This window comes from Pleurodeles waltl, chromosome 3_1, assembly GCF_031143425.1.
Source record: "Pleurodeles waltl isolate 20211129_DDA chromosome 3_1, aPleWal1.hap1.20221129, whole genome shotgun sequence".
Classification (NCBI taxonomy): domain Eukaryota; kingdom Metazoa; phylum Chordata; class Amphibia; order Caudata; family Salamandridae; genus Pleurodeles; species Pleurodeles waltl.
This window is the reverse complement of record NC_090440.1, coordinates 1,623,869,139-1,623,893,451: the sequence shown is the minus strand read 5'-3', so window position 1 is coordinate 1,623,893,451 and position 24,313 is coordinate 1,623,869,139. Positions and strand designations below refer to the sequence as shown.

The 24,313-nt window shown below is 45.7% G+C and overlaps 1 protein-coding gene across 1 annotated transcript in view; it reads left to right on the top strand.

Moving 5' to 3' along the window:
• STK39 (serine/threonine kinase 39) overlaps positions 1–24,313 on the top strand; it is a 1,706,935-nt gene that overhangs the window by 420,701 nt on the left and 1,261,921 nt on the right. The window contains exon 4 of the mRNA XM_069225277.1: positions 23,305–23,446. Within this exon, the coding sequence (XP_069081378.1) occupies positions 23,305–23,446 (142 nt within the window). The remainder of the gene's footprint in view (positions 1–23,304; positions 23,447–24,313) is intronic.

Genomic DNA, 24,313 nt, shown 5'->3' with positions numbered 1-24,313 from the left:
ATACATCTTATTCGCTGTTGACTCTTGCTCCAGATTCCACAACGATCAGCTGACACTCAAATGTTATTAAAGATTTGCATGTCTTTATCTGGACATATACAGTTGTAGCTTTTTATGCAGACCAGGGCCTATTTTGGGGAAAGGTACCGCCAGCCTGTTGGCAATACCTTTCTCAAAAATAACACAGTCCGCCAGGGTCATAATGAGGGCCAATACCTTTTTCTCACAAACAGGATATTGTCCTAAATAAGGAGCATATTTAGGCCCAAAATATGATATTGGCGGTTCCGCTCAAGCCAAACCGCCAATGAACCACTCCTTCTGCCAGGGCGGTAAGAGCCGCTGGGCTGGAGACTCCAGTCTCCAGCCAGGCTGCCGTCACAGTCCCACCATCGGGATTATGACCCCCACCTACTGCCATGGTTTTCGTGGCAATCTTATCGCCACGAAAACCATGGCGGTAGGCACTATCAGTGTCAGTGAATTCCTTCAAAAAGTTGTCATGATGATTAAAATGATCCACAGCTCAGTTCTCAATTGCAATTCGATGTGTAGAGATGTGTTCAAACCTGTTTCTAGATGTCTTTTTTGAAACACCCTTAGAGCACAAAACCATTTTTGTGTGTTAATCATTGTAAGGGCCTTTCCTGAAAAGTAGAAATATTATGTGGTCCCTCCTGAGTCAGAGATTCCCATTTTTAGTAAATTCTATGGGTTCCTTAATATGAGTGGAACCGTACCATCCACCGGGGTCAACAGATGTAGACTTAGACAAGTACAGCGCCTTTTTAAACATTAACTGTGAACACAACTAGTGAATCAAATTTGTCTGTCAATGACTTTACAAGTAGGTCGATATCAGTGAAATGTATTTCTTTATGTCAATGTCTCCATCTTCTCCCTTAAATCTGAGTTACCCATTGCTAATCCAGGGCCAGAACGTGGTGTTTTGCAGTGAACAGATCTTATTTGAGATGTCTCCTTTTTAGGAGGTAAGCTTGGTGCTGCCAGAGGCTCAATGTGTTTTGCAGCCTGACCCTAATCCACATCTAGGGCTGAATAACAGTTACACTTTATGCATACTCTCCAGACAGCCACTACACAGGAAGGGCTTGCTGTGACAGGATATACATTTACATTCATCTGCATACTGGGCTGGAAGAGGAAAAGGTTGTTCACACCTTACATGTCAATATGTTTTGTCCTGTCCTCACACAAAGGGCAGGACAAAACCTATTGTCATTTCCCCGTACTGATGTCTTGAGACAGGGCTGGGTTGAAAGGTGCTTGTGTTACACTTGAAATGGTTCCTTTGAAGTCACCCCTACATCAAAGGCATTTTTGAGTATAAGTACAGAAGCTCTGACCCCATGTTTTTGGATCACTTTTGGAACTGGGACTGCACCTTTGTCAGAAGGACTGCTGTGCTGTTCAAAGGTCTCATCTGGACTGCTCTTCCGGTGTTGCCCTGCTGCCTGCCAATTGTTGGCTGGCCTAAAGGACTCACTGGATTACTTTTCTTTTTGTTGCTCTGCTGCCAGCTGCTCCCTGACTTTTGGTTTAATTAGATGGTGGTATGCTGCCTGGAGGAAAAAGCCATTTACAGTATCTGCTTGGTTGTGCTGGCCTGCCTGCGTGTTGGAGGAACTGCTACTTGCAAACCGCCTTTATATACTGCCATGTGGCCTGCTCTCTGCTCAGGTGCCCTGCTGGTGTTCTTCTGGGGCTGGTTGGCTCGCTCTCCCTCCCCTGTTTGACTGGAATCCCCATGGCCTGAAGGATTCCCTTTTGGTTTTCTCTTTACTTGCAACTGGGCTCAGCCTTCAGGCTTGCCCTGCCAGTTGTCCCTTTCTCCCTGTTCATTCTTTTGAGAACAAGTGCTATTGGGGGCCTATTCAGTGTGGTACCTCATGTCTGCGGGATTGCGCCCCACAAACCATGGATTTGCAAGGGCGGATGCCAGGCGGGGTCCCACTGGGCCCGTGTTAATCTCAGCTGAGGAACTGTGCTACCGACCAGAGCGCGGATGACTGCCAGACCCTTCTTATTTCTGGGGAAAAAGGTGTTAGAGGCGCTGGAGGGAAGAGACTAAGGCGGTCATTCTGACCGCGGCGGTCGCCGCCCGCCAAGCGGTTCCCGCCGAAAGACCGCTCCGCGGTCAAAAGACCACGGCGGCCATTCCGGCTTTCCCACTGGGCCGGCGGGCGACCGCCATAAGATCGCCGGCCGGCCCAGCGGGAAAGCCCCTTCAACAATGAAGCCGGCTCCGAATGGAGCCGGCGGAGTTGAAGGTGTGCGACGGGTGCAGTGGCACCCGTCGCGATTTTCACTGTCTGCAAAGCAGACAGTGAAAATCTTTGTGGGGCCCTGTTAGGGGGCCCCTGCACTGCCCATGCCTGTGGCATGGGCAGTGCAGGGGCCCCAGGGGCCCCACGGCACCCGTTCCCGCCATCCTGGTTCAAACAGGCTGGCAGGAAGGGGGTCGGAATCCCCATGGCGGTACTGCAAGCAGCGCCGCCATGGTGGATTCCCTGGGCCAGCGGGAAACCGGCGGGAAACTGCCGGCTCCCCTTTTCTGACCGTGGCTTTACCGCCGTGGTCAGAATCGCCCAGGAAGCACCGCCAGCCTGTTGGCGGTGCTTCTGCTGCCCTCCGCCCTGGCGGTCATGGACCGCCAGGGTCGGAATGACCCCCTAATTTCTCCCAGTGAGACGCATTGTCGGGGCAATGCAGGAGACACCTCTGATGTCAGAGTGGTCCCATCCCAGAGAACGACCAGAAGCGGACAATGTGGCTCTTTGTTCTCCATGGATCCACAACGCTTGGGGATCGCCACCCTGAACCGTGACTCAGGATCACCAGGCATGGAGTGGCATGGCCAACAGGCAAGGCTCAGAGAAGGCCTCCGCTGCTGCATTCCCCCTTTCATTAGTTACAGCCACCGAGAGCGCTTGTAGGCAGCTGCCCTGGGTAATTTGGCACCCGGGGAGGACCCCACTAGGATTTACAGCATGTGTGTGCCCTCCATCTGTCTTGTCAACGTACCTTGAAGCGCTGGTGCTTGTTCGATGGCGGCCTTGTGGGTGAGTCCTCAACAGAGGCTCCCCGCACTGAAATGGGCCACTGCGGCCTACAATTTAACCCTGACTACCTATCACGTCTATTAGGAGCCCTGGTGTGCTGCGCCCTATAATGTCATGGTGATCGGTGTACTAATAATTGTCAGTGGTGATTGATGTGCTTAGGTCATCACTTGCTGCACTACATGCTCTAAAAGTCATTGTATGTCCTTTTTGCACTGTTAGGGATAATGAGTACTATTTCACGTGACTGTATAGCATGCACAGTTTTGAAGTTTCACGACGCTTGCAACCTATGAACCCGTCTCCTACTGCACGCATTGTGATGCTTTTCAATTGCCTACTTGGCAAAGTAATTACTGATTTATGACCTTCTTGGTCTTATGATGTATAATCAAAATAGAAGTCATATTTCTTCATAATCATGTGTGAAGACAGTTTTGTTTGGTATTCATGGTGTTACTGCTGTGAGTGTGCTGCGCAAACGCTTTACGCATTGCCTCTGGGGCTAAGCCTGACTGCTCTGCACCAAGCTACCGGGGGTGAGCACAGGTTATCGTTTGTGTGTGACTGTCTTGCCCTAACTAGAGTGGTGGTTTCTGTCAGGTCTAGTTGCATACCCCAAACAACCAGAAACCCCATTTTTAACAATAACTTTTCTTCTTCGTGATCGAAGAATGTGCTTCATTTAACCCCAGAGGCTACTCCCTGTGTCATAGGGGCACATGTACGAAGCTAAAGAATTGCGAGTCGGCAATAGTGACTCATTGCGAATCACGTTTTCCGACTCACAAAACTGGATGTAGGTAGAAATCGCAATACCATTTTGCGATTCGGTGCGGAGTCGCACAGCAATTTGCGAAATTGCATATTGCGATACCACAAATTGCACAAGGGTGTGGTCCGGAGTCACAAATTGGGACTGGCTCGCAAATTGCGAGCGGGTGCAAATAAAATAGGAGAAAACACACTTTCTGGTTCTGATGATGACATCAGAACCAGGAAGTACCTCCCATGGAACAGGGAGGAGTCTACCCAGCACAGACAGCAGAGGCACACCCACCTGAGAGGAGCAACTACAGCTATGTCAGCTCAGGACAAGGAGCCACCCACTGCAGGGAGGAAGAGGAAACTAAAGTTTTCAGAAAAGGAGCTGGAGGTCCTGACTGGGCAGTGCTGCCTGCACCATGATGTCTTGTTCGACAAGGCATCAATGAGTGTCCCTGACACACAAAATAAGATCTGGCAGGACATCCTGAGTAAAATCAATGCGATTGGAGTCAGCCACCGCACCATTGATGAGGTCCGCAAAAGGTGGTACGACCTCAGGTCCAGGACCAAAGAAAGGGTGGCAGAGCGGATGAGGCAGGTGCACGGAACTGGAGGAGGACCATCCACAGTACCACCTCCTACAGCCATTGAGAGCATGGTGGAGACCACTCTGGAGCCAGAGGCTGTGGTAGGAACTAGAGACCTGTACAGTTCTGCTCCTGGAAGATCTGAAATTAAGTAGCAAAAATCACTTATTTACACCACTCAATGCACCATGCACACAACCACAGTACACTAAGCATGCATCCTCCAGATTTGTTCCATGCCTATTTTGCAACCTACAGAACAATGCATTATGGGCAATGTAGTACAGTAGTCTAACTTTTGATGAATATTTATTGTGATACACCACACATATGAGAGGCACTGACAGTGTATCCCCTGTGCCCCACAGGTCTCCCACAAGTACTCACCAATGACCCTACTGTGCAGGGAGAAGAATCTGTCACCATCACAGCAGACGATGCAGCCAGTGTAACAGCAGGGGAGTGCATGACCACCCCACTTGTCCACCATGCAAGTGAGACCACCGAGGAGACAGATATCGACACTGAGACAGGCAACCTAACACCGGGGCCACAGATGAGTGTTAGTCGGCCACATAGGTCAGCTGGGTCTGGGCGGAGACGGCAACGTCAAACACAGTCAGCAGGTGAGGAGGATGTCACAGGTGAACAATTTCTAGGACTGGAGGCATCCTTACTGAGCAGTCACCGCCTGCAAAATAAACATATGCGGGTAATGAACAGGAACCTGCACAGACTGCAACAGACCCTCTCACAGGGTTTAGCCAATGTTGACACACAATTCACTACCATGAACAAAAACATGGCAAACCTCACCACCTCCATCAATGACCTGGTCAGGGAAATGGTGGCAGATAGGGCCCATGCAAGGCGCAGAGAGCACAACACTGCTGCCCATTTGGAGCGGCTTAGTCAGTCGATTGGCCGCCTTGCAACCACTACTATCTGCCTGTCAAGGCGCACCGTAAAGCTACAGGTGGAACTAGGGCAGTTTGCCGGTGATGTAGCGAGGGGACTAGGGCACATCAGTCATGCAGTGGACCTAATAGAGACCACCCAGGCAGAAAGGGGCATTGGCAACACCCCTTAGGATAGTGAGGACATCTCCAGCGTGAGCAGCATTCTGCCTCAGATGCACGCATCCTGCGGAGTAGCAGTGCCCGCCAAGGATCAGGGGACCAACCAGGATCAGGCCATAGTGGTCGTAGTCGCAGGAGGGTGTGGTTTTGGTAATCTCGGATTTGCCTGAGGCACATGATGTAAATGTGTCAGACATTACATTTTACTTTTTTCTTGATGTTTAGACGTCAACAGTTTATTATTACACTCCTGACATTAAAGGGATTATTTTTTGTACTGCACAACCTGGCTATGTGTGTCTTACATTTGTGAGTGTTGTCACGGTTGCCACGTACCTGACAAAGTAGTGAATTGCAATGTGGTCCCGTCTCTGTCTGCCCTCCAATGCGATGCTACCATCCCCAGGCTGTCGGTGTGGTAGCTCTTGCTCCTCATCCTCCGAATCTGTGTCGTCAAGGGTGAGATGTAGCCCACGTCTAATGGCGATGGTGTGGAGGATGGCACATGTTGCCACGATCTTGCATGCAGTCTCTGGGGCATACTGGAGTGCCCCTCCACTTTTGTGCAGGCATCAGAAACGTGACTTGAACAAGCCAAAGGTCCTCTCAATGATAGTTCTGGTTCGCCGATGTCCTATGTTGTAGCACCCATCATTCATATTGGCAGATGTTAGGTATGGGGTGAGTAACCATGGCCTCAGAGCACTGTCACCTGTGTGACAAAAGAGCAGATATGAGCATGGCTTCACATGGTTATGCAGTGACATGTGTTTAAGACATCGGAGTGCACTACACAGTACCTAATAAATATCCTTCACCAAACTCCCCACGTTCTAGGTGTCGGTGTATCCCACTGTGCCTGAATATGTATGCATCATGTGTACTCCCTGGAAATTTAGCCACTATGTCAGTAATGACATTAGGGGCATCACATACCACCTGGATGTTTAGTGAGTGGGTACATTTGCTATTGCGGAACACATATTCCAGATTTGCTGGTGGGCAAATTGGTATATGTGTCCCGTCCACACACCCTATTACATGGGGGAAGTTGGCAATTCTGTAGAAGTCCAGCTTGGTGCTGTTAATTTCCGCCTCATTCCTGGGAAGGTATATGTATCTGGACATGTGTGTGAGTATGGCATCGAAGAACCGTCTAAAGAATCGTGACAGGGCACTTTGGGACACCCCACAAGCAACAGCAATCACCCCCTGGTAGCTACCCGAGGCCAAGAGGTGCAGTGAGCAGAGCACTTGCACATGTGTGGGGATAGAGCAGCCGCGCTTTGTCTGGCGTTCTAGCTGAGGTTTCAGCAGTTCAATAATCTCTAAGATAACAGCGCTGCTCAGTCTGTATTTATCATAAATCTCGTCCTTAGTTTGTTGAAATAGGGTCTGCCTGATTCGGTATATCCTCTCCTGTCTCTGCCTTCTCCTCCTCTGCTGGGCAGCCTGGACTCTCCTCCTCCATGCAATCACATATAGTGCAGCCATTTTGGGAAACCCTGATGCCTTCTGGGTTTGCTTTTCAACTTTGGTTCTGGTTACCACCTGTTTGGAATCAGTGCTAATCTGGGTGTGCAAAACGGGCTTTTTGTGACTACTCGCAAGTTGCGACTGCCTTGTACATTCGCTTTGCAACTCGCAATTTGCGATTTCTTAATTGCGAGTCACAATTTCAAGTTGCAATTTTTGTTAGTCGGTAATTGGTCGCATCGCTATTTGGGACTCCGAAATGGCATTGGAACACATCATTTCTCTTTTGCGAGGTCGCAAATAGCGCTGCGACCGATTTGCGACTCACAAAACTTTCATACATGTGGGCCATAGTACTGAAAGTAGTCCCTTCTTTTCATTCATCTAGACCAGAAACATGGAGGAACCCAAGAAATAAGTTGGTTTGTTGGCTGTCGCATAGGATTGGTCTTACCCAGATATTATATAAAGTCCTGATGGTGAGGAAAGCAGTGGTGACACTTGAAAGTGGTGGGAAGTAAAATTGCTGGATGAGTGCTCGGTGGTGAGCAAGAGTAGCCATAGGCAGGGTTCAGGGGGGTTCTCCCCCTGGAAAAAAAAAAAAAAAAAAAAAAAAAAGAGTGGTCAAATAGTGCATTTTCAAGCAAATGTGAGAAAGCAAGAAAATTAACAAAGATTTCATGTGATAATGAGGTAGGTAGCCACTTATGCTGCTTAGCACACCAGCTCCTGTCCACCCACTGAATTACAGAATATAACTGGATCTGTTTTGGATCTTTGTGCATATGCTGAGGAGTACACCCATACATTAACACTTTACCGTGGGACTAGTGGCATTGATCTACCTACCTCCTCTGTCATGGTGGCATACTTAAAAAACATTCCTCTCATATCATAGACTGATGGGCGAGTATTTTGGCTCCACGTTCTCTTGGTCTTTTTCTGCTACATCAGCAGTGGAATAGAAGCAATCACATTGCTTTCACTCTGAGCACAGAATGTGTTTCCCTGGACAATGCCAGAGAAGCGTCATAACTATAGGGATCTGCTTGTAAATGATATTCTGAACTAGCCGCGAGTGATACAAGATTGACATCTGCGTAGGTTGTACATCCACGTAATGTAGAGTAAAGCTGCCATTTGCAGCTCCAGGAGACATCTTCCCACAATAATCACGCCATCATCCTTCTAAATATGTGATACAATGTGAATATCTCCTAACGGCAGCTTAAAATGGATGGGAGTAACTCAAAAAGATGACATGTTACACAATGCCCTATTAAAGGCCATTTGATGCCTCATAACACACCTGAAATGTAAATATGCACATTCGCAGTTCCATTTCTTTCGGCATGTAGAAGCTGATGGGTACTAATGTGGGAGTTTTCACTTACCAGTCACCAGATCTAGATAGAGTATAAAATAAGCAGCGTCTTTTATTAGACAGTCATGCATAGACATTCTGCTTAAGCAGAAGCTGTTCAAACATGGTGGGAATAATGCGCCAATGTGTCAGAACGTTTTGTGTCAGAGGATGCTGAACAAAATCTTTCAATCAGCCCTAGCCTTTGCTTTAAATGCAGGGTCTGAAAGAAGAATAATAGAAATTATAAAAAGAAGCATTTCCATTCTTGCGTGGCCCAACTGCAGATACATTAGTAATAGGCCTGGGCGGAGTTCACAGAGTTCTGCTACGCAAAGTGCTGAAAAAAGTTTGCCATGCCACGTGGAGTTCTGCGGGCAGCAGAGTTAGGGCAAGCAGCGCTGGTCTGATTTTCAGCACCAGGAGCTTCTCCTGCTCTGTGAAATCAGCACAAATGGCATCACATGGAGCTCCAGAGAGTGCTAACTTCTTTCTGCCGCTCGAGTACATTTTCTACTCGAGCAGCAGCTTCCTCAAGGCGAGCAGCAGTTTTCTCAATACAGGTGGGCGTGACCTGCTGTGACCGCCCGTGCTCAAAAATCTTGCTTGCGCTGGCCAACATAGCGATTTCTCTTGCTGGCACTCTCCAACTTAACATTTGCGAGCTGCGTGAGAGTAAAAACTCTGCTCCGCATCACCAGGTGGAGTTTTTGGGAATTCCCCGCAGAGTGGACAAAACTCCATGAACTCCACCGGAATTCTTTGCCTATCTCTAATAAATACACATTTAGTTTCAGGTGCATAAATCCGTGTAACCAGTGTCCTTACATCAGATATATTTTAGAAGGCAAATTTAAAAAAAAATTATGGTGTATCCAGAACATTGGCTGATAGGATGGCTTTGTGGAATTGGTATCTTTACTGCTTAACATGCAATTACTTTGGCAGCCCTCGAAAATTGCGCGGCCTGCACAAATCATGAGCATTATCAAATCAAACACGTTCTAGCTAATCATCACACTACAGAACCTAGGAGCTCTTTAGTGTAAGGTGCACCTAGTAAACAACATTGATGTTCACTTGATCTGCAGGACCTTATGGAGACCAGCAGGTAAAGTGAACTACGTGCATTAGGTGGAACAGCACATGCCACTCACCCACCTCTCCAGTCCCATGAACCCCTGAGTGCACAAGTAAACTCCCCTGATGAGCCGTGTGATCTCTGGCTCAGTCCCTCCCTCTATCTCAAAGCCCCTAGTGCACATATGAGCTCCGCTCACAAGGGCTGTGAACTCTGACTCGCCCCCTCTTCCTTGACCTGAAGCCCTCACTCAGCAAGTGAACTACCCTCATGAATCGTGTGTCTGTTACTCAGCCCCCATGCTTCTAAGCCTCCAGAACACAAAAGAGCTCCCCTACGTGATGTTGAGCTCATCATCTCCCCTCACCTGTCAAATGAATGCCCAAGTCAGTGCACAAGTGAACTCCGGTGATGCACCCTGTAATCTCTGACTTGTCATTCTCTTTGCCTTTAAGACTCCTGTGCACATGTAAGATCTCCTCACAAGGTCTGTGATCTCTGAATTAGCCCCTCTCCCAAGCCGTGAAACCCCTGATGCGATTTTGAGCTCCTGTCATGAGCCTTATTAACTCCTACTCTGCCCCCTCTTCCATGCATTGAAGCGCTCAGTGCAAAAGTGAACTCCCCACACAAGAAGTGTGATCTGTCAGTCGCTTCCTCCCGAGTGCCTAGAAGTCCCAGAGTGCAAATGTGAGCTCCCCTCACATGGTGTGAAGTCTCACTCAGCGAAATCTCTTGTGAGTTGAAGACCCCAATGCAGTAGTGAGCTCCCCATTACAAGGCCTCTGATTTCCCACTCAGCTCTCTCCTGTGCCTTGAAGCCCTGCAGTGCACATGCACACTACGCTCGGTAGATGTACAATCTCCTATGCCTCTAGCCTCCATATCAGTAGTGTATTTCACTCAGGAAGCATATGATTTCCTGCTTATTCCTTGTGGTGCCATGTGACATAAGGCTCTTCATGAACAAGTGAACTTCCATCACCTCACATGACTCCATTAGTGACTGCTAATTTCCACTCCTTTCATGCACAATGCGGTCACAGGCATTGTGCATGAAGGGAAAAAGCAGCACCATTGCATCGCAATACAGAAACATAACCAGTGACTGCGTGGCCTTAAAATAATGCCACACAGCCATTGGTCATGTCTTTAATTTTCCCTCTACCGTCCTCCCTTGAAAGCACGGCCCATGGGGAGAAGCCCAAACCAATCTAGGCTTTGCTCTCATGCTTTTTATTCTTAAAACTGCATGACAGCAAAGCAATGATTGGCTGGGTCGATGAACACAGCACTCCAAAGAGGGCCAGATGGGCTATGCTGAGCTCCCCCTGGCTCCTAAAAGAGCACTGTTATGTGTCCTGAAGTGCGCATGTTGAATTGGCTGCAGTCAGAGACTTTTCAAGCTTTATATGCGCAGTGGACTTTAACTGTTGCCAGTCACTCCAATCACCGGGTTTAGCCCTCCCTCTCTGCCTTGTACCAACGCCCCCACAGCTCACATCATTAACCTTCGGTCAGAGCAAGCACTAGAAGGACTTTTAATTCACAAAATGATCATGCACTTGAGCCTCACTTTGGCTGGGTGGCAGCTCAGTGCCCCAACGCCATAGAAAACAAACTACCCCTGGAGGAAGGTACAGTGGATAGACAGATCTAAGAAACCCACTACTGGTGACTGTATTGTTATTAACTTTTGTTCTCCTTGCTTTGTTAACTGGTTATTGACAATGGTACTCACCCCTCAAGTGCAAAATAATTTATCGTTGAGTGAAATCGAAGCTGTCCCCCAGGTTTCTTCTATAAACCAGATCACTATGTGGAGTATTGTGAGACTCTGACATCCAAGGGCAATTCAACAATCGGGGTAGTGAGTGCATCCATAAGATCCCCCCTCCCCCCCCCACACACACACAGGATCCCTTGGTGATGTAGAGTGACTGTCTCCCAGAGAACAGAGAATAGCCATATTGGTTGGGGGGAAGTCAAATACATTCTAACAATCATCATTATACTGGTAATATGCTGTCATGACAACCAAACCTAGGTATTGATTCCAAAAAGACATCCACTGATGTGGTTATAATTTAATGGCACACATCATAGGTAAAAACATACATGTATGATTGATTGGAAGACCCATATAGCACAGGTGCATTTAATATGTATTAAGAAAACCTGGGCAACAGACCTGTTTTTAATTGAGCGTTTTAGATCGGTGACTACTCCAGCCACTCCATCTGCGCAGGAGAGCAAATGGTGGTCTTGTTGTTTTGGTTTTAACTGTATTTTCTTTGCTGGTCTCTAAGACATTCATAGAGTCTCCTTTTATCAATTTGTTCTATTGGAGGCAAAAGAAAACCCTGGTTTATTGATTACATTTTTACAATTATATATTTGACAATACATAAGTTGAGGAGAGCATGGTCTTCGAAAATGAGTTTAATCTTTTCATACACACCAAAATAAATAATTATTTTATAACATGGGCAGGGGACTTTAATATTGGTACATGTCCCTTTCCACCAAAGGAAGCATGTGGAGTACTTAATACAGCGGGTGGCACATTAACTCATTTTCCGTATAATACTTATGTTAAAGGTTTGAACATTATGTTGACCAAATAGAATAAAAAGAAATAGATCAAAGCAGTAACCGTAAACTAACTTCTCATCCTACTTTTGTTGGTAGAGGGGCAATTTGACAATTGACCACATTCTAAATTCTTGTAATCCAATAATAAATATTTCTGATATCTTTGCCGAAAGTAATTCTGTAAGTAATCAAAATTAACTGATGCTAACAATCAATGTCGCTGTTTGTTCAAAGTCACCAACCAGCAGAATCCAGAATGAGGAACCTAAGGGAACAAGATTGTAATGGCCAGATGCAAATCCTGAAGAGATTTACTGCCTCAATAATTAATGATTGTAAACAGGGTGTTACGAGATGTCAAGGTTACACTGTAAACCACATTACAATATTACAAACAAATATAAACATATGAAAAACAATTGAGTCTGTTGAGACTGTACAACCGCCTAAAGGAATCTGAAAATTGTCCTTCACACCAACACCGAGGGGTAAAGTACAGATCATAGTCTTAGAAAACATTGTAGGCATGCTCTGGCCCATAGGAAAAAACAGCTCCAGGAAGACGTTTAGGCCAGCTGTCTGCAAGCAGCCAAAACCAATGACATATCATTGTTCTATAAAACTATAAATGGACCTTTTTGGGGATAACACCTTTTCTTCTCTAGATTCTTTTATTTCACCCCAAAAATGGATTCATCATTTCACATTTGCATTGGACCCTCAAAGGAAGATAATGTTATATCCATTTTCACAATTTGTGGTTTCAGAGGGAAAATGGCGCTTCCTGTCATACAAGTTTTACATTTTAAATGTTATCACACTATATATCATGTTGCCAGACTGTGCCCTTCACAGGGAACAAACCCACAACCCTGAACATCAGCATCAATATAAGCCTAAATTCAATCTATATTGGAGATGTATTGTGCAGCACTGATGAAGTAATTGGGTTACTTCCCAGATGAAACACATGTTGGCTGGAGTCTAATCTGAGGCTGGAATCTTTGTTCTGAAGACCAATATGGAAATACAAATTGTGAAGATCATAATACTTTGCATTTTGGGCATGTGCCTTACAATGCACAAATAATGTTAAATCCATTTCTGAATTACCAAAACCAGAACTCAGTGTCACTTTTACCTTGAAGGAAGTGGTAAAGAAGCAAGGTAGAAGCTACAAAGTAAAAGTGGCAGGCTTGGATGGTATTCCTATGGAGGTTTATAAAAATATTTTAAATATCTGTGCCCCAAATTGAATACACAGCAGGAACTGGATTTCTTCCACCTACATAGCTGGAAACTTTTATTATTCCAATTTGTAAATAGGGTAATATGGGTGATCCATCATGTTACCCTCCCCAAATATCACCTTTGGATATCTCAACTAAGCTGTTGGACAGGCTCATCTTAGACAAACTTCTCCAGCTGGCCTTCAAGACTCCTCTATGACCGCAACCTAAAAACAGAAGGAGACATTGGTAATTGCCTGATTTTATATGAATTTTTAAAATTTTCTCCCATTGATTCTTATGGTGCGTAATTAGGCACAAAAAGACTATTTTTTGCTAAATTGTGAAAAATTATAGGTTAAAAAGTACTTACCTGATTTTGATCTTACAATTTTTATAAAAATCTGAAGTATTTTTGTAAATTGGTCCTGAGTTATTATTTTGAGTGTGTATCTAAATTTATTGATAATGTGAGTTTAACAAAATATTTAGCACTTCTACAAGATTGGCCTAACTGCTCGACCAAGCTACCATAACATTTAGAGCATTAGGTGGTCTAGTTTTTATCTCTATGAACCAAGGTAGGGTTGCTTGGACTCTCTTCACAGTCCACAACATTTTTGTACACTATGTCGAGAGTCGGCCTCCTACACCGGTGGTGGTCTGCCATCGTATTTATATGTTGGCAGTCCCAACGCCTGTATTCGAACTGCCATCTCTGCCAAGAAACACCACTTGCGTCGATAGCGGGATAGGGAAAAGTGGCTGTTGGTGAGATGCCAGCCACTCCTTCTGCCATGCACATTTGGATTCACCTTCCCATCAAGCAAAAAGTCTCAGTTCAACCTCCACTTTTGAGTGGTGGAATGGGAGAGAGATAGTGAAAACTCACTCTTCTCCTCGATTGCACCACCTTTTTCAACTGGGCCTGACAGGACAACACATGCTGTTGTTGCTGCCACCGACCCATGGAGAAAACACCACCCCTCTCATTGCCGGACTCAAAGATAGGGATGCCGCATTGCTGGGGTATGTTGGGGGCGCACAGCACGGGAGATTGGGACCACTGCAGGCATATACATGTCACAGTCATTTTGTTAAGTCACTTTGACATGCATATATCAGAGAGCTATTGATGTCACACCTGGCTAAGGACACACCTTCACAACATGCATATCGCACACATATGCAAATGTCATTGTAGGGTCAGAATTCATTGCCAAATGAATGCTGGCACGGCAATGATGGTACAATCACACTTGACAATGGTGTCCATGTATGCACATTGCAAAGGGACCTGTAGTGGTAGGTTTGTGCTAACTGTTGTGTATTTGAGCCAGTGCATGTATGTGTGTGTGTGTGTGTGCATTGGCTGGCTGAGGTGGAAGGAGCTAGAGTGAGTGGTGTGGTTGTGCCTGTATTTGTGTAACTTGCATTTTAGATTGATGCTGTGTATGTTGTGTTGCTGTGTGACACATTCAGGTGAGCATTGTTATTGTGTGGTGGATGTTGTCATGATGTGTGTAGTTGTGTTGGTTGTTGCGGTTGTGACATGTGTGGGTGCAGTGTCAATGGTGTGTTGTGTAATGAATGTGTGTCAATGTGTGTTTTCGGCATGTACGGATTGTGTTGTTTTGGAATCATAATGAATGATGGTGTGTATGTGGCGTGTTGAGTAGTGTGTAGGGAATGGGGACACATATGGCTAGGGTACAGTGAGTGTGTGTCACTTGCTTCTATTTCATAGCCATTGCCATTGTACAAAGCCCATTGCGTCCTGCCGCCATCTCTCTCCGTCAGCTATCTGTTGCCAGTACACCACTTGCAGAGCTGTAACATCTAAACAGGGTAGATGGAACACCTTCGACTTGAGGGTCTTTTTGAGTCCACCGCAGCTTGGCGGTAGCACTGTCAAGATCTAAATCAGGCCCTTATTCCTTTTCCTACGTTGGTGGATGATGCAAAGTTTTGTGTTGATTGGTTAAGGTAGGAGCCCCAGAAATGCATTTTTGAACCAATGCATTTTCTATCATTTTTTTTAGAAAGACATAGTGCCAAAAAAGCTGCCCATATTTTCATAAAATTTGGCAGGAATATAGATTATGGTGTGGAAAGGATTCATTTTGGAATTTCATGAAAGTACATTTAGCTGTTTGGAACTTATAAGTCACTAAAACGTATAGATGTCTCAGGCTCCCATATGGTGTGGTAATTTTGCAGAACTTAAAAAAATATATATACAAAATATAAATACATTTCCCTACCTATTACCACTTTAACAAAGTGGTAATAGGTAGGGGACAACAATAAAACTTACTATTTACTTATCTCTAAGGCCTTCACCCAGAACACAGCTAAAGTATGGTAAAAACTACATGGATGCATTTTACTTTTATAGAGGGTTATGATGTACTATGACACTGCACTCAACACTACTCCATTCTGTACCATGCTACTCTACTCCACTCTACAATATTCTACTAGAAGCCATGCTACTGTACGCCTCAGCAATCTATTTACCTCAACTCTACATCACTCCACTCTACGCTATTCCAATGTATGATACTCCGCTCTATGGCACTCCACTATACACCACTTCACTGTGCACCATTCAACTCTACACCACACCACTATACGCTACTCCACTTGAAGCTATTCCACTGTACGCTGCTCCACTGTATGCCACTCCACTCTGTGCCACTTCACTGTACACTACTCCAATCTATGCCACTCCACTCTATACCACTCCATGCTACCCTATTCCACTCCACAGCACTCTATTCCACAACAGTGTATGCTATTCCACCCTACCCCACCCCTCTGTACTCCACTCCACTTTACGTCACTCCAATCTATGCCACTCAAGTCTACGCCATTCCACTCTATGCCACTCCACTCTACATTACTTCTGCCTATTCCACTCCACTCTATGCCACTCCATTCTAAACTATTCCAATCTACACCACTACACTATATGTCACATTCACTCTACACCGCTCCATTCTATGATGTTCCTTTCTACGCCATTGCACTAAACACCACTCCAGTCTATGCCACTCCACTTCACAACATTCAACTCTGTGCCAGTACACTGTCAACCACAACACTGCAAGCTAGTCCACTTTATGCCACTTCACTCCATACCACTGCACTGTATGCCACTCCAATCTACGCCACTTCCCTCTGTGCCATTCCACTCCACTTTATACCACTTCACTCCACGCCACTCCACTCTATGCCACAGTACTCTATTCCACAACACTGTATACCACTCCTCTCTACACCATTCTGTTCTATGGTATTCATTCTATGCCACTCCACTGCATGCTACTCGGCTGTATATCTCTCACTCTACAAAATTCCACTCTCTGCCACTTAAATCCATGCCACTCCATTCTGCGCCACTCCACACTATGCTATTTCACTCTATGTCACTCCACTCTACACCACTGCCATTGTACGCCACTCCACACCACTCCACGGTATTCAACTCCATGCTACCCTTTTCCACTCCACACCACTCCATTCTGTGCCATGGCAGTGTACGCTATTTAATCTGTACCCTCAACTCTATGCCACTCCACTCTATATCACTATCCATGCTCCACTATACACCATTCCACGGTACCCTCTTCTACTTTCTGCCACTCCACTCTATGTCACTCCAGTTTATTCCACTACACTCTGTACCCCTCCATTCTATGCCATTCCACTCTACACCACTACACTGTATTCCACATTCACTCTATGCCACTGCACTCTACGCTATTCCACTCTATTCCACTCTATGATATTCCATCGTATGCCACTCTACTCTACGGTGCTTCACTTGACTCCACTCCACTGTGTGCCACTCCACGCCACTTGACACTTTTCTACTTTAATCCACTCCACTATATGCCACTCCACTTTACACCACTCCACTGTATGCCACTCCATCCTCCCCTATTCCACTACACTGCACTCCACCCTACAGCGCTTCACTCAATGCCACTCTACTGTTTGCTATTCCATGCTGCACCACTTGACACTTTTCTACTTTACCCCACTCCACTGTATGCCACTCCACTCTACACTACACCACTCCACCGTACACCACACCAGGCTACCCTATTTCGCTCAACGGCACTCCACTGTGTGCCATGACACTATACGCTATGGTAAGGCTATTCCATCCTAACCCACTCCACTGTACACCACTCCACGCTTCTTCATGCCAGTCTGTGCTACTCAACTTTATGCCACTACACTATGTGCCGCTCCACTGTATACCTCTACACTCTACGTTATTCCACTCTAAACCATTCCATTCAATGCCACTCCATGCAATGTCCGTCCACTCTTTGCCACAACACTGTATGCTACTCCATTCTATGCCACTCAGCTCTATGCCACTCTACTCTATGCCACTCTCCTTTATGTCTCTACACTGTACGGTATTCCACTCTATGCCGTTTTACTCTATGCCCCTCGCCTGCACACCACACCACTCTATGCCACTCTACTGTCTGCGTTCCTTTCGATGGCAGTTCACTCTATGCCAATACACTCTATGCCACTCCACTCTAAACCACTCCACTCCATGCCATTCACTGTATGCTACTCCACTCTTTGCCACTCCACTCTACACTACTCCACTGTACGCCACTCCAGTCTGTGCCACTCCATGCTACGCTGTTCCTCTCAACGCCACTCTACTAGGTCCCATTGCACTCTATGCCATGACAATGTACGCTATTCCACTCCACTCAGTGCCGCTCCACTCTATGCCACTACAATCTGTGCCAGGACAGTGTATGCTTTTTCACTCCACTCTATGCCAATCCACTTATGCCACTATATACACTCCACTCTTCACCACTCCTTCCTACTCTATTCCACTCAGTGCCACTCCACTTTACATAAATCCACTTTACGCCACTCCAGTATGTCCCATTCCACTCTATACCACTGCATTCTGAGCTATTCCACTCTATGCCACTACACTGAATACTAAATTCTCTATACACTGTTCTACTCTGTGCCACTCCACTCTATGCCATTCCACTGTACACACTCATTTCTATGCCACTCCACGGTATGCCACAATACTGTATACTAGTCCACTCTACGCCGCTTCACACTACGCCCTGCACTCAGTGCTGCTCCGCTCTATGCCACTCCACCCCTACACCACTCCACACTATGCCACTTCACTCTACGCTATTACACTCTCTGCCATTCCACTGTACGCCTCAATACTCTACATTAGAACACTCTAAGCCACTCCTCTCTATGCCGCTCCACTCTACGGTATTTGACTCTATGCCACTCCAGTGTATGCCACTCTGTGGTACGCCACTTCACTGTACACCACTCTCCTCTACACTACTCCACTCTAAGCTACTTAACTCCATGCCACTCCATTCTGTGCCACTCTACACTATGCTAGTCTACTGTACCATACTCAACTCCACACCATTCCGTTCTACAGCACTCCACGCTACACTATTCCACTCTACATCACTCCACTGTTTGCTATGACACTGTACACTATTCCTCTGTATGCCACTCCATTCTAGAGCACTCCACTCTATGCTGCTCCTCTCTATGCCATTCCACTCTGTGCAACTCCAGTGTATGCCACTCCACTGCATGTCACTCATGTTCTTCACGGCTCGACTGTACACCACTCCACTCTACACCACTCCACTCTTTTCCATTACATTGTACACTATTCCACTCTATGCCCCCCCCATCTATGCCCTCCACTCTTTCCCACTCCACTCTATACTACTCCACTCTATGCCAGTGTAGGCACTCCACTTTATGCCACTCCATGCTGTCCTATTCCACTCTGTGCCACTCCACTCTATGCCCCTGCAATCTATGCCTATTCCCTTCTGTCCATTCCACTCTGTGCCATTCCATTCTGCACTATTCAATTCTACTCCACTACACTGTATTCCACATTCACTCTACACCACTCCACTCTTTGTTATTCAACTCAACACCACTGCACTCTACAACACTATACTCCACTCCAGTGCTTAATTTGAGCCAGTGGTTTCCAGTGCTTGGTACTGGCACTTTATGGTCAACACCTGGCACTTATGACAGTCTGCCACATAGTGGAGCTGCTAGTCTAATTGAACTATGAGCACAACAGTTGGATTTTAATTCAACCTGCATTAAAAATTACTAATACTTGCCGCCTCACGCCATTCTTAAAGTTCTAGGTGGCTGGAATAACCTGAATTTCATTACTTGTGGGGGTGTGAGGGTTAGTAGTTGTGTTGGTACTGTCATTCATAGCTCTGGAATGGGCAATTGGTGGTGCAAGCTGAACCCTTGACTGGAGGAATCTGGAGGTAGGGCTGTCTTCTGGTTCATGGGAGATCACTATGTGAGAAGGTAAGTCAAAGGTCCTCGAAGTCTCGTAGGACTTTAGTAGAAATTAAAGTTATGCAGAAGAGACGTGATGAAAAACCTGTTGAAAAAAAGTGGAAATATACACAGCAGTGCTTTCAGCTATGACTTTCTCAATCATGCTGCCCTGCCATTCTTGAGAGATGTATTGGTTATTGGATAAAAGATGTGTATTTTTAAACTTTGTTTGTAGCCTCAAAGCCATTGTTGAGCACAGACGTAGTAACAGAAGCAGTGAAGGGAAGGTGGGAATTGTTTAGGAGTAAGGTTTTACTTATTCCCTCTCTCTGGTACATCACCTTCTGTCTCCATGCGTGGGGTATGAATGGCTATAAAAATTGCCCATATTTATAACCATATTCAAATATTTAGGTGCCCACACTGAAGAATTGTGAAAAGCTGTCAAATAATATCTGAAATAGATGAGTCAGGCAGCACTGCAGATGCAATCTCAGTGAGCATCTACTCTTGTGTGAGCTCATCAGACAAAAAATTACATCTCTAGAGCACTGGAAGAGGGACAGTATCCGAAGCTACCGATTTATGATCCATGACACCCATGTAAATACTAACTTAATGCTACTGTTATTGACCCAAAGCACCATGCCTGTCAGAACCTCCCCCTTCCCACTCGTAATCTCTCAGAAGCCACATCCCATGTATATTGTACCTTCAGTCACACCCACTCCTAAGTAGTAGGCATGACATGCACCTTGTTTCATTTTGTGTGACTATGCCAGCGAGGTCTCTTTTCTGCCATTTGCAAGAATAAAATCACAAGGCTAACATCCCTCCCAAACTATGCCAGACGCCATGCTAATGGGCAATGGAATTCTCCATTTTCTTATAGAGAAGATTGTATTTGTAACTGAAAAGATGTTCTCTGTAATGCTTCCAGTTGAAGAAATAGTGGGAGGCGCAAAAGACAATCTGTGTCATTCCGTATGTTATTCATATATCCGTGTAGGTAGTGTTTATCAAATTTACAGCAAATGGGAGTAAATGGGAGTCCAAGGGCTTCATTTTGAGTTTGGTGGAGGGGTTAAACCGTCACAAACATGCAGGATATCTTTTCCACCTTATTATGATCCCATAATAGCCTACGGAGATCATAATACGGGTGGAAGGGATATCCGTGACGTTTGTGACGGAGTAACCAATCTGCCAAACTCTAAAGCAGGCCCTTAGGCTCAATGCTGGCTGCTATCAGGCAGGGCTGGTGGTGCAGCCTTGCGGAGCTGGGGGGGGATAATAAAAAGAAAATGCCGCCTGGCCTGTGCCGCTCCTGTCCCTGCCGCATCGATGCTTGCTTTGGTCCCCTCCCCACCCAATCCAGACGCTTCTCCCATGCTGTTACACAACATGGGAGGAGTGCGGATATTGGCCTGAGCGTGCTGAAATGCTGCTCAGGGAGAGAGTGTGCTGAAATGCCACTCAGGGAGGGAGTGGAAGCCTGCACTTAGTCTTCACCCGACTCAGACAGCCGGTCAAACTGTCATGCGCACTTAGAGTGCCCCACTACTCCTCCTTCCTCCTGACAGGGAGGATGCTGGCCCTGCCCTGCCGTAGACAGCAGAAAAATAAAATTATAATAATATATTATAATTTTATTGTTCTGCTACCTTATTAGCAGTGGGGTGACACTCCTCTGCCATAGTGGAGGGGCGCCCCTGCTTAGTCTATATACATGGATGGCTTGCGGGACTGCAGGAGGATGAAGTGCAGCAGTGCTACAAACCTATCCCATATGCTTCACCCTGCTTTGGATGCTGCCTGTTGCCAGTCACATGTAGGCGCAGCCACTAAAGAATTTGAATCCCCTCCTACCTCACACTATTTCACCTTAACATCAACCTCATATACACTTCACCTTAAATTACTTTAGCTTTACCTCGACCTTGCCTCAATCTCCAACCAACATCACCTTCACCACTAATTACCTTACTCCTACCTCAGTTGTATTCTTGTCCAAGTCTCCCCCCAGCCCAAATTCAACATCACTCCATCTCTCCTTGTAAATTTCAACCTCTCCTCAAGTGTATCTCCACCTCAAACACTCCTCACCTCTGCCTCACTGCCCACACCTCATCCCAATCTTAGATCAACCTCATGCTCACTCTTAACCTTAACTTTACCTCACCTTCACCTAAGCCTCTCCTTTCTCAGCGCTCTCTCATTTCACTGTTACCCCAGCATCATCTGCACCTCACCTCCTCCTCAGTGTTATCTCAACCTCTATTCAACATCAGACCTGCTCATCTCAGCTCCACATCATTGAGCCTCAAATGCATCACACCTCCAATTTTTCTCAAGCCTCACATCACCTTAGTTGTCACTAAACCTAACCACATTTTCTCAATGCTTTCTCAAACTGAACTTCATACTATTTTCTTTAATGTAGATTATTGTAATTAAATTTCATGTCTGCCTATTTTCGTTTGGTGGTGCTTTAGACATAACAGAAGGGCTAGTTTATGCAATGAAAACACCTTCTACAACGCCCATTGCATTTTAATAGAAGGACTATCTATAATACACAAAGCTAGCCCTATTCTGTGATATGCATGAGGCAAGCTTGAATTGTATGGGAGAATTATAAGAGGAGGCGGCAGAACGAAGGGTGTAGTTATGTTAAACCCACTAGGGGCATGTTTTCTTTGCAGATCAAACATATAGAAATATAGGTGGTAGATGTCAGTAACGGGCTGTTTTCCACTGCGAAGTCCCAAGTGATATGAAATAGCAAGAACGAATCGTAAGTTCTCTGTGATGTTTGAACCCTAACGTGGTAAACCTGGCATTATTGACAACTATCCATCTTTTATGTGTTGCATGGCTCCAAACAATTATACTCACCTGCTTAGATAAGCAGTGCTGTGTTAGACGGGTCAAAACGGAACCATAAGCAACATGTCGTCATCCTCCCCAGTCCCCGTAAAGTTCCTGGCTTTCTGCCACTCACCCTTTGACCCTCATGTGAACACTTCACTCTTGATCCATTCCTAGAATAAATACCCGAGTCCTGTCTCCCCCGTCACTCTCAGGAGAACCCTCCTTCCCAAGCCCAACCCTAAAAAAAATGCCCTGGCATCCTCATAGGTGTGACGGCGGTTGATAGTGCAAGAGCAAAACCGCAGTCCATGGGCTTCGGGGCGAAGTGTTTCAAATCTATGACCTCAGACTAGTGGATAATCATTGCACATGTAGAAGCCACGCACAACTTGTATGGGAGTTATTAGTTTAGAGATTCATGCAGACCTTTACGGATAATCCATTCTGATTAATAGAGGACACTACCTAGTGGTCAGGGGCCAGAAAATTACTGTGTCTCCCCACTTTCTAGATGATCAGCTGCACATATTTCATGGGTCAACTTTTTAAAAGTACACGTAGACTTATTATATGGCGTAATCTCCTTTTACGCTTTAGACTGTTGTGACACCATAGACTGAGAACCCTTCATTACTTTACAACAAAATACTATCTAAGGAAACAACTTTTATGAGAAGTTTTAGGATTTTGCTACCAGCTCATCAGGAGGAAAGCACGTTCCAAGGGTAAATGTCCGTCACACAATCTCAGTGAGGACCTTCTGCATGTTTAACGCGACTCTGATATACACATTCTCATTTTAGGTTCAATGCTGGATATCATAAAGCACGTCGTGAACAAAGGAGAACACAAAAACGGGGTGCTTGATGAACCCTCCATCGCAACTATACTGAAAGAAGTCCTGGAAGGATTAGATTACCTGCATCGGAATGGACAGATTCACAGGTCTGTGCAGTACTGAAAGTTTTCCTAAACGGAGCTAAACGGTCTAGAAGGTGTTATCATTTACGGTCCCTGCTAATGTGTGTCGACGGCGTATGTAGCATCATTTTACACGTTCGCAAGTGGCTTGTTTTGTACCATTTCCTCTTGCGTTCACGAGTGCTCCATAGCAGCAGCAAAAATCAGTGTCCATATTTTACCATCAGAAACACGGAATTTTCCTGTAATGAGACATTACTGTAACACACAAAAGACATGGCACACAACGTTCAAATGGTTTTAAACAAAACGGTGTGGCACATGAGCACTGGCCGCAAAGGTAACACTACACTGGAGAGTTTATTTAATGCAGAGTATGTGAACCTTAAAAAACTGTAAAAAAGCGTATTGCGATTTTTGAAGTTATTTCAGACCATGTAACTAGTGAAGCAAAACCCAGATCGCTGCTTACTGATTTGGAAAGTTTGAATATAAAAACTCAGATTGTCAATATACATGTGCGATGTGTGTCTTTAAAACAGCTCAAGAGGTTGGGTTAATATGGACCCTGACCATATAGCCTGTTTGTCAAAGGTTTAAAACTAAATTTGTCGTGAAGCGGGAGCCCAAATCTGTAGAGCTCCTGCCCTCTCCAAACTCGCAGTTCCTCCATCTCACAAAGGCCCAGATTATGAGCTGCATAGAGAATAACTGGCTCAGGAATCACTGATTCTGACCAGAAATAGCACCCGTGAAAAATGAAATTAGGATTTTTTATTTCCGGAATCACCATGCAGATCTGGAATTACGGGTCCAAATCCACAAGAGTTAGGGGTAAATGGAAGTGGAGGCTGCTGTGTGTTTTGTGTGGTGTGCGGGCGAGGCAGCAGG